Source organism: Lycorma delicatula, chromosome 3, assembly GCF_047948215.1.
Source record: "Lycorma delicatula isolate Av1 chromosome 3, ASM4794821v1, whole genome shotgun sequence".
Classification (NCBI taxonomy): Eukaryota; Metazoa; Arthropoda; class Insecta; order Hemiptera; family Fulgoridae; genus Lycorma; species Lycorma delicatula.
In genome coordinates this window covers 24404687-24416971 of record NC_134457.1, presented here as the reverse complement: position 1 = coordinate 24416971, position 12285 = coordinate 24404687, and the positions used below count along the sequence as shown (strand labels likewise).

The window sequence follows — 12285 nt, the reverse complement described above, 5'->3', positions numbered from 1 at the left end:
CAAAAAATAATAAATTCATAAATCTAAGCTCAGTTTGAAGTATGGTGAAGAGTACTTAATGTTCACAAAATGCATAAATTTGTGGTTTATTAAAAAATAAAGAATATGCAATAGATTTTTAATTATTGAGCGAGAACATTTGAAAAATAGAAAACCACCCTCAAAGGTGAGTTTTAACATATCTGAGTAAGTGATCTTGAAAAATGAAAAATACATCTTTGGTCATTAAACTTACATTATAATTTTACTTAAAAACTGATTTTTTCCATTCACTACTTTTAATGTCTGTGATTTTAATACAATCTAAATTTTTTATACATATATACATATATATATATATATTTATAGAAGATTTCAAGGAAGAATTTATTGTAAAAAAAATGAGTATAGATGAATTTTTTCAACAAAATTACTGAATTTTTCTTGTTTCAGTTGTATAATTACTTTTATATTCTTTTTTTTTCTATTGTATGGTAATCTTTAAAATCCAGCATACATACTACATTAAACATTTTGAATTATCTGCTTTATTATTTCTAATTTGCCTTCTTTAACAGTATTTTATTTTTACGCAACTTTCAATTAACAAGCGATCTAAAATTGAACGCCTTAGTGTGTTATTTAATAAATAATTCTTTTTAAAATATTCTGTCATAAACTTCTTTCTGCTGTGTTATCACAATTTGATTATTATAACCATTCTTTGGAACGTGCCTGATATGTTTCCCAGTCCATAATTTGTTTCAAAAATCAAAATCTCTGCTTAACCGTTGTATATTCTACCTGATATCTTTAGATTTATCCTGACTGCACCCATTTATATCTTTTTCTTTTATAATTTATAAAAAAAAAACTTTTTCTAATACATTATACACTTTGCGTAAGCTAAATTTTCAATAACTGCTCTTCTCTAATATTAAAATGGCTTGTCAGTATTATTAAATACCGACATAATAATTGTTAGAAATATATACATGTATGTAGTCTTTTAGTACATTTTTCGTCTGAGATTGTACATATTTATTTTTTTTATTTTTAGATTACCAAGTAAATATTCAAAAGTAATTACTTATAGAAAATTATTGTGAATAACTCTTATCATAATCTGCAAAATTGAAGATAGTCTTAGTAATAACAGCTAAATTATTTGATAAATAAACTTAAATATATTTTTTCTTCTAATTTTTATATTTAGTAACTCTTTAATCAATTTTACTATTACTATTATTCTGATAAAATTTTATTAAATTCAATTCTGCTCATTCACTCCTAGAATTGCATTGCTACAAATTGAAACTGTTGTTAACAAATTACAAGTAGTCATGACCCGTACAAAAATTTTTTTTTTTTTTTTTTTTTTATTAATAAAGGCAATGTGTTTGCCTTAAATAAGAGTTAAACCCTTATTTAAGGGTTTCTTAAATGATTAAACTTTCTGCGTTTGTGTTGGAGATTCTTTGTCGGATAGTGTCACCTTGGAGAATGGAGTGCCTCCAGGAAGTTATTAATTGCCACCTTGTTTGCTTTAGCCATCAACAGTATTACTAAATGTGTGTAGTCACCTGTTTCTTGTTCTTTATTTGTTGAAGATTTTGCAATATATATCACGTTCGGTTCAGCCACAGCTGAGAGACTACTACAGAACTCTATATCTCACCTTGAAGCTTGGTCCAAGATTACTGGCTTCACCTTTTCACCTGGGAAAACGAAATATATAGCCTTTTCTTGCCTGCAGGACCTTTTTATTCCACAAATCATTCTCAACAGAGAGCTAATTACTATTTCCTGAGGTTAAATTTTTAGATTTATTTTTTGGTAGCCATCTTATGTGGGTCAAACAATTAAAAACCAAATGTTCCAAATTTATGGATATGCCGAGAGTTCTTTGCAATACCAATTGGGGAGCCGATCATTCATGTATGTGCCTTTTTACTATTCCTTGTTTGTTCCCGTTTAGATTATGGTTGTGTCACCTATTGTTCAGCATGCCATAACATGCTTAAGTTGCTGTATTCTGTGTATCGTGCTTTCCATCATCTTGCTACAGGTGCCTTTAGATCAAGCTCTGTCGCAAACCTACTTGTTGACTGCGGTGAATCATCACTTTGGGATAGATGGCATCTTACTCTGCCCGGTTTAAAGGACAACTGAATCACCCAATTTTTAATGTAGTCCATGCAAATCGTCATTTACAAAGGCATAAAGACCATCCACGTTATACAGTACCTGAGTGTGTTCATAAATGATGTTTAATGGACCTTTTAAATTTAGACACACCTTCTATTTTTTCAACTTAGCCCTGTTCATATCCTCCTTGGAGGACCAACCCCATAAATTCTAATTTTGATCTTACCGTATACAATAAAATATTAACACCTCTTGTCTTTCAGCAAATTTACCAATTTCTCTCCAAGGCAAACCCAGACACAGTAGTACACACACATAGATTAAAACAAAATGATAATGTTGGATGCGCATTTGTTATTAATGACAGAACCTATATGTTTGGTCTACCTAATATTAGAAGTGTTTTTACTGCTCAGCTGTATGCTATCAATAAGGCTTTGAATATCATCAACCCTGAATACTGTGATATCCTTATTTGTAGTGCACTTCAAGCTGTACAAGATTTGTATTTTAGACATCTTATCACTGAAATCTATGATGTAATCACTGAATTGAACCATCACAACACAAGTGAGTTTCTACTGAATCCTTACCCATTGTGTAAATATTGTGTAAAACACACTCTTTGAGCAAGGTGACTGGACTGCTACAGTGGATAATAAACTCTGACACATGAAAGATACTGTGTTACCGTGGAACTCTTCATCCAGAAAAATTCACAGAGGAAGTGTTCCTCTGCTGATAGCAGTTAGGGCATACCAGAGCTACTCATGGGCATCTGATGTCAGGAGAAAATGCACCCCTCTATGTATGATTGATTGAGTGTGCACCACATCCTTGTGGATTGCATATGTTATGAGGCCTTATGTCGTAAATTTAAATTACTTAGGAACATTCACTGCATTCTCGACAATGATAAGAATGTACTAGATTGGGTATTGTTACTATTACAAAGTATCAATATACTCCATAAACTACAATGTTATCAAATGATAAACTCTGGTTTTTTTTTCCTATTTATGTTATGTCTTTTATCTTACTGATTATATTTTTTTATTATTTTAGTTTTAATCTTCTTATTATCATACTATTTCAGCTTAGTTTTAATCTTATTTTATTAATATTTTTCTTATCCAAGAAGGGGAATTTCTTTTTGTTTTTGTCCTGGAGGATGATAATATGTACAGTATTTTTTTCACCCATCCAAAAAAAAGAATATTAATTAAATATAAAAATTAAATTATCTATTATCTCTGTTGTTAGACTTTTCGAAATTAAATCTTAAACACGTACTAGATTTGATTATTGGAAATTGTGTGGATTTCATGGTATGATAGACCTATGTATAGAAGTGATCATAGCTCTTAAGATACATGTATGAAAATAAAGAGCTAAGGAAAAGAAAAGAAAAGAGTAGAGTTCCTCTGTTGATCAACCCAGAGGAACTACCTAAAGAAATCACGAATGTATCAGAATATTTTTCTGCCTCCTCTAGGGATGGCCCTAATAAATTCTTATTGGTGGTCCTTAACTATAAAGTAATGGCATAAATAGTTTACTAATCCAGTTATTAAAGGTAAAATAACAATACTGCTACTTAATTTTCTAAAAATTCCGAGTTTTTTATTGCTCAAAAATGACATACATTTGACATAAAGTCGGGACAAAAAAATATATTTTTATATTAATTTTTAAATAATTTCTGTTGCTTTATTATTATTTAAAAAAAAAAAAAACGTGATTAGCTTTTATATGTGAACATAACATCTACTCACTGTTTCTTAGTATTTGAAAAATCCACATAGACAAAATTTAAGTTAATTGATTTGTTAATGATTAGGAAAAATTGTTAATAGAATGTTTTTAATTTTTTCCAAATGCCCATTTCTTAAAAAAATATTATTTATGATTTCAGATTTTTTGGGTCGTACTGCTGATTTTTACAGAAGAGAACAAGAAGCAATTAAGTCTTGTATGGATTTAAGAAAAACTCTTTTAAGCAGTTGGAAATAATTATTTCATCATCGGATAACTGTAAAATGAATAAACAATTGATCATTAAAATAGAGTAATAATAATTTATGTGTACATGTAATTTACTTCACTTACTTAAAAGCTTAGGACATTGTTTGTAAAATACAGAATAAACTAAAAAAAAAAAAAAAAATTATAATAAAACTATTTTAATGAAATTTTATTTATTCTTATGCCAATCCTCAATTATTCATGTAATTTTTTTGATATTGGTGTTTTCACACTAATATGTTTTTGTTAATGTTTATTTAAAAATTATTTAAGGACCTTATGGGGATGGGGGTCAAAAAATTTTAATTCTATTAAGGTGATCAGAGAAGGTTATTTAATGTTGAGATATCAATATTACTGATATTTCGTAATATTAAGAAAATGACTACAATCGGTAAAATAATATTCAAAATACAAACAATTTCTTAAGTTAATTATGTCTTGATTAAGGATGTACCTCTTGAGAGCCAAGAAAATATTTTCAGAATATTGGGAAAATAGAAAAAACAATTTATTTTGATAAAATTTATCTATTGGTGTTCCACATAGACTTTAGCATCCACCATCTATAATTGTAAATGTTGTACAATATTTTAGTAAGAATGAATTTATTTTGAACAGAAAATTGAAACAATTGTCAGCTATGGAAATGGATTGTGCTAGTGAGAATAGAATTCTTGTATCTTGACTCTTACTTTGAAGTAAAAATTTATTTAGAATGGTAAAGGAATCTTCAGCTAAAAACTGTATTAAATGTCTAGGTTGAAAGCTGTGACATTTTTATAAGGAAAAGTATCTTGATTAATGATTTTATAAGTCTGCTAATGATTTTACTGATTTTAAATTATAATGTTAACTTGTGAAAAGGAGATTAGTATTTATTACAAAAATTTAAGAGGACTGTGTCCAAAAACTATTTTTTTTTTTTTTTTTTTTTTTAAATTTGAGTTTTGGTGTATGTAGCAGTATCTGAAACATGATTGATAGAAGTAATGTCAACTTCAGACACAGAGGCACAATTATAATTATTAATTCAAGTTTTCATTCTAAAAGGTTAGCTTTCTTAGAAACAGGCAATGAATTAATTATTAGTTATGATTAAGAAAACTAAAAACTTAACTTTTTGTGAAGTATATTTATTTTCAATTCTTGTAAGATTGCTTTGTAAGATATTTGAAAAACTAGTTATTATGAATAGCTATGTTGTATTTCAGGTCATTTAAGTATTAATAAGATAAATGCTAAATTGTTTGATTTAAATTTTGGTTATTATTTCAAAGATTTATATAACTTTATCAATTTTACATCTTGATATGTACAGTGTAGTTATTCATCATTGTAAAATATTGGATCTGATCTTTTTTAATATTAAGTATTATAAATTAATGATCCATTGATCTTTATATCACCCCTTCTATATCTTCAAATTTTCACTAAACGTAATTGTAAGAACATATCACATCGAAATGAAATTCACTATAATTTTAAGAAACTTTATTTTTAATTTGTTATATTAGTTTCTGATGACACGTTTTAGCCTAAAAAGACCTTAAGATGCTAACGCAGCAGTTTTTTATGATGTGTTTTTATTCTTTATTCTAAGAAGCGAAGTAAATCAATTAAATTCACTTGAATTATTGCAGCATTACATATTTTACAAAATTGTTATTCAGGATTCAACTATGTTATAAAATATATAATTAATTTAAATTCTACAGAAAAATTATGAGGAACAAATTTCTGTTTTTAATATAATAAATACAAACATATTTTAGAATCGCATTAATTAGATTAATATTAATTTTCTCAGTAATTCATCTTTAAAAATAGGCTTTGCAATGAGATCAACAATTTGCTTCTTTGAATCCTCTTAAAACTTTATATATAGCACTCTTTCAATTTAAGTTGAAGTTTGGCATAACTATTGTCCTAAATATGTTGAATAACTTAAAAACAGTCCTGGAAATGTAGTCAAAGTACATATACTCAGTAAATTCACTTTTTAATATGATAGTTGTACTTTATAATTTATATTTTTAAGATTGTTTCATTTAGATTTTTTCATTTGTCTAGCATTGTTGAATTGTAGCAGTTGTGTCATCAGATTATTTTTGTATGTTATTTTGTCTCTTGGTGTTTATTGTTAATTTCTTGTTTTCCTTTTTAACAGTTTCATTGGATTAGTTAAACAAATTTTTTTGTATTTAAGTTAAGTCAGGTTCTCAAGTTTTAGATATTACTGCATGTTATTTTCATTTTTCGTATGTTATTTTGAGATTCCCAGTATTTGTGTATACTACTGTGAGGATCATTGTAAACGAAGTAACATGACAAGTCTATTTTAACCTCTCTTATTTATTTATTATAATGTTATCATATAGTTGTCTATTTTTCTGATCCTGCTTTCTTAAAAACAGAGAATAATATTGAAGAATATTTATTCTTAACAGAAAATAAAAACGAAAAAATGTAAATCTTTAATTTGGGGTCTGGTTGTTAGAAGGACATTTTGAATGAATAATCTTTGAATAAAAATTATTTATTGTAAAATAAGAAGAGGATGAAAGGAGAGAAACAATACTGAGATCTGAATTTAAGAGAGCATTAAAAGATTTGAGTGGTAGAAAGGCTCTTGAATAGACGGAATACCTGCAGAATTACTGCGCAGAGCAGGTGAGGAAGCGTTAGATAGATTATACAAACTGGTGTGTAATATTTACGAAAAATTCCGTCAGACCAAAAAGAGCGGTATAGTCATGATACCAAAGAAAGCAGGAGCAGATAAATTTGAAGAATATAGAACAATTAGCTTAACTAATCATGAATCAAAAATCTTAACTAGAATTCTGTACAGAAGAATTGGGAGGAGAGTAGTTGAAGACCGATATGGTTTCAGGAAAAGTATAGGGACAAGGAAAGCAATTTTAGTGATTAATAGTAGAAGGAAAATTAAAGAAAAACAAACCAACATGCTTGGCATTTACAGACCTAGAAAAGGCATTCGATAACGTAGACTGGAATAAAATGTTAAGCATTTTAAAAAAATTATGGTTCAAATACAGAGATAGAACAATTGCTAACATTTACAGGAACCAAACAGCAATAGTAATAATTGAAGAACATAAGAAAGAAGCCGTAATAAGAAAGGGAGTCCAACAAGGATGTTCCCTATCTCCGTTACTTTTTAATCTTTACATGGAACTAGCAGTTAATGATGTTAAAGAACAATTTAGATTCGGAGTAACAGTACAAGGTGAAAAGATAAAGATGCTACGATTTGCTGATGATATAGTAATTCTAGCGGAGAGTAAAAGGCATAGATAAAGTCCTATGCAAGAACTATCGCATGAAAATAAACAAGAACAAAATGAAACTAATGAAATGTAGTAGAAATAATGAAGATTATTTAAAAATAGGAAGAGAAAAGATTATGGAGATAGAAGAATTTTGTTATTTGGGAAGTAGAATTACTAAAGATGGACAAAGCAGAAGTGATGTAAAATGCCGAATAGCACAGGCGAAACAATCCTTCAGTCAGAAATATAATTTGTTTACATCAAAAATTAATTTAAACATTAGGAAAAGATTTTTGAAAGTGATATGTTTGGAGCATAGCTTTATATGGAAGTGATACTTGGATGATCAGAGTACCTGAGAAGAAAAGATTAGAAGCTTTTGAAATATGGTGTTATAGGAGAATGTTAAAAATCAGATTGTTGGATAAAGTGACAAATGAAGAGGTGTTCTGGCAAATTGATGAAGAAAGAAACATTTGGGAAAATATAGGTGGCATAGGTGGAGTTTTGCAGCAGCAACAACTCAAGACATTTGTGCAGGCGCTTTATCATGGTGAAAGAGCATTTTTTTTGTTTTTTTTTTTTTTTTTCTATATCTAGACGTTTAACCTGATTATCGTTCTTCAAACGGTACATCAGTGAACTGTAATAACCCTGTGAAGTCATGTCTTTTACCAGGTGGTCTTTGAGCACCACACCACAAAATTACAAAAAAAAACTAGGTTATGACTTCCTACAGATGGAACCGTTTTGCTTTCATTGGTACTGTTTTGCTACTCCGACTTGTTATTTTACTGCTGTTTGGTTTCTGGTGTATAATGTTTAATTCATGTTTCACTTATAAACCATTGAAGAAACTTTATGGAATTGCTTTTAAATAAGGCTAAGCACCCTCGAGAAGGGTTCAGTAGAATATGTTATGGTAGACTTTAAAAAATGCGGCAGTCATAGAACGGAAAGCTCTTCATACCCAAAACAGGCGTAAAATGCAGTGGAAACGGTCTATTGAGATGTTTACATGTCAGCAAGCTTGCATAAAATGTGTCGGCGATCATTTATAACGGCATCTGAATTTTGTGGTGATTTTGTAGTGCGTAGCGGTTCTTGGTCGTCCCGAGCATTCATCTTGAATTAATGTGCGACCACGTTTAAATTCAACACTCCACTTTCAACCGTCGAAAAAGAACGGGAAAAGTCCTTTAAAGTGAGTTTTTGTATGTCCTTCGGAATTAAACCTTTAAAAATAGTACCTTATAAATAGTACTCGGAACTTCTTTTATCTTTATTTACAAAATATAAAAACTTGGTTGCTTGGTCATACTTCTGTCAGGCTGAGAACTTCCCGAACGACCTTGGTATGATTAAGATATAATCTATTGAAAAATATTTTTGTTGTATTTTGTTTTGTGGATGGGTAGTGAGTCTCAAACGACGTCCTTTGGAAAACAGGGTAACCCATTTATTTGCTGCCCTAGCTCCGTACGCGTGCGCTCTGCTAGAGCGGTCAGTTATATCGCCGGCACTCGTGGGAATCATAGGACTGTTTGTTCCATTAAATACTTCCTCGGTGGTGGTTGTTCCACTTGAAAAGCCAACAAACCCGGGAGCTTAAAAGATTTCGACCGGCGTTGTCAGCCGAAGATGTGTCGAAATGAAACTACATAAAACAACGAATGCAAAAATATCAATAATATGTCTTTTGTAGTCAAATAAAAGGAAGAATATTAATTATTTACCAAGGTTTCACCTTTCTTAATTAACAAATGCGTTGTTGCAGCGTGAGACTCTGCGAAATCAATTAAAAAACTTAGGAGTGGCAATCTGTTGATTGCAGTGACTGATGACGAACAGAGTCGGAACCTACCAGTCCTTAGGTTCATAGGGAAAGACAAAGTGATGGTGGAACCACATAATACCTTAAATTCCAGTAAGGACATCTTCTGCCTTTACTTGGCTGGTATTGAACCATCAGAGATGTCATAGGAACTGTTCACGCGGTCAGTCACTTCTGTTCAGAGGATAATGAGGAATGAAAATGGCATTGATGTACCAGTACCCACTCTTATTACAATCTTTTCTACTCCGACGGTCCCTGAGCCAATCAAAACAAGGTAACTCTTTGGCCGTGTGCGACCATACATACTAAACCCAGACGCTGCTTCCAGTGTCAGGGTTTTGGTCACACCAAAACTGGTTTTGCTAAAGAAAGAGTCTGTGCACGTTGCAACTGTGCGGGACATGACCGCATGCACTGAAGCTGAAAAGTGTATAAATTGTAAGGGTTCACATTCGGCAAGGTCTCGAGAATGTCCGATTTATAGGGAAGAATAGACAATAAAAAGGATTATTATTGAAAAGAAAATGTCATTTCCTGTGGCTCGTCGGGAAAACAAATTCTTTCACATGAGGAATCCTGTCCAGCCCGGTGTTAGTTTTTTCAAGGCTCTTTCCAACAATGTACAAAGGGACAACGAATACACACCATTTAAAGAACTGAACAAGTTGGTCCAAGCTTAGTTAGAACAAGTAAAATACCTCATTGTTGTAATTACAGCATTGAGTCTGGCAAAAAGTGTTTGCCAAAAAAACTGATGGTGGTTTATCTACCTCTACGTCAGTAATTACACCATTACAAAATGTTCCTGCTGCACTAATTACGCAGCAAACAACCAAGCTCCTTGTGAAGAGATCTATTAAAACTTCACCGCCTGGCACGGGACCTCCATCCTTCCAAATCCCCTCCACAGTCTCCAGATTTATACGAGGATATGGTAGCGGATGAAGTGCCCAAGAGGCGAAGCACTTAATCCGCCACCAGTTTTTTATTTTTATAAAATAAAAATAAAAAACCGGATAGTATTTGATAAATAATTTGCACGCAGTTTTTATATATAACGGGAAAGACATTTTTTCCTATGGCTACAAATATTATTCAGTGGAATTTTTGCGGTCTCTGTTCTCGCTATGAGAATATTGAAGTCCTTCCAAAGAAAGAAAATTCTTTAATACTGTGGCTGCAGGAGACTCACCTCCGTCCACAGTATTATGTCTTTTCGCGGATACGCTTCCGAAAGATGCGACTAACAAACTAAGGGCAGAAGACGAGAAGGTGTAGATGCTTTCCTAAAGGAAATATTATTGGCCACGCAGAAAATCACTGAATACAAACATCCTGCAGTCTCAGTGAAGATATTGGCAGCATTCAAAATTATATCTGCGTGCGACTATATCCTCCAAATCATCATTAGGATGATCTGTCCAGACTGTTTTCTCAGATTTCTGTACCCTACCTAATAACTGGAAATTTCAACGCCCATCATCATTCTTGGGGCTCATCGTCATGTTCTTCCCAAGGAAGTGTAGCTGATCGACTGAGGCAGAACTTAGATCTGTACTTATTGAAAGATAGATCATACACGTTTGCCTCATCTTCATCAGATCTTTGTGCATCGTCTTGTTCAGCATCCCTACTTCCACGTCTTAACTGGCGCGTTTCCAAAAACCTTTTTGGAAATTATTACAGACCGGTTATTATCTCGGTTGGTAAAAGTAATTTGCCTCAGAGTTAGCTAGGCAGATAGGTGGTTGGGAAGGCAGACTGGATCGGATACAAAGATTCATTTAGCCAATACGATGAAAATGGTGACGCGATCCACCAACTTTCTAAGTTCGCACACCTAATACTCGATAAAACAAGTGAAAATAATCCTCTAACATCTGAAAAACCAAGACGGCCTGCTGTTCCTTGGTGGAACGAAGAGTATAGGAGAGCATTAAGGGATCGTCACAGGGCTTTGCGTAATTTCAATCGTAAGCCTGCGACAGAAATGCTCTGCGAATACTGCAATGCGAGGACTGTATGTCGTCGAGTGTTTCGGTGTGATAAGCGGAAATCATGGCTAAAATGTGTCTATACCATTTCTCGGACAACAACATCATCGGTTGTTTGGAGAAAGGTAGGGGCTATGTGTGGATCAGGACAATCATCACCGCCGATTGGACCTGGAAATAACGGCATCCTCGTTACCGCGTCAATTGATGCGGCGAACTTGTTTGATTACTCTTTTAGGTCAGTTTCACTAACATCATCCTACTGTCCTGAGTTTATGAGGTATAAGTTGCTGGTAGAAAGTGTGGCTTTTATTATCGGAGACTCGCAAAATGAATTAAACATTCCTTTTTCTTTTGTTAAACTAAGGTATGCCTTGAAAAATTCCAGCGACACTTACCCTGGAAATGATAATATCAGGTTCAGTATGTTCTCTCACCTCCCGAGCAGTGCATTACGACATCTTTTGTTTATTTACAAGAAAATATTTTCTTACCAGATTTTTTCTAGATTCCTGGTCAGAAGCATTCATTTTTCCGATTTATCCGTTTTCGTATCCTCCGTCGAGAATCAACTTTATTAATTTTACGTTTGACGTTACGATATACAATAAAGAATCAATTTTCTTTCAGCAAATGTTTCACCATATTCTCTCCAAGGCAAACCCAGACGCAGTGGTATACGCGGATGGGTAGAAACAGAACTATACCGTTGGATGCGCATTTGTTGTTAATGACCGAACCTACATATTTGGTTTACCTAGTCTTGTGTGTTTACTGCTGAACTATACGCTATACATAAGGCTTTGAATATCATTAACCGTAAGTATCGTCATATCCTTATTTATAGCGACTCGTGTAGTGCTCTCCAAGTCTTTGAAAATTTTTATTCCAGACATCCTATCATCACCGAAATCTACAATGCAATCGCAATCGAGTTGAACCATCGCAACACACAAGTGAGTTTCTGATAGATCCCTAGCCACGGATAATGAACGTGCAGATTCCG

General features: G+C 32.2%; 1 protein-coding gene across 1 annotated transcript in view; it reads left to right on the top strand.

Moving 5' to 3' along the window:
- Positions 1-4245, top strand: part of LOC142321455 (TBC1 domain family member 31) — a 129149-nt gene extending 124904 nt beyond the window's left edge. Inside the window, exon 20 of the mRNA XM_075359549.1 lies at positions 4043-4245. Coding sequence (XP_075215664.1) covers positions 4043-4140 — 98 coding nt within the window. The 3' untranslated portion in view covers positions 4141-4245. The remainder of the gene's footprint in view (positions 1-4042) is intronic.
- Positions 4246-12285: the final 8040 nt, after the last annotated feature.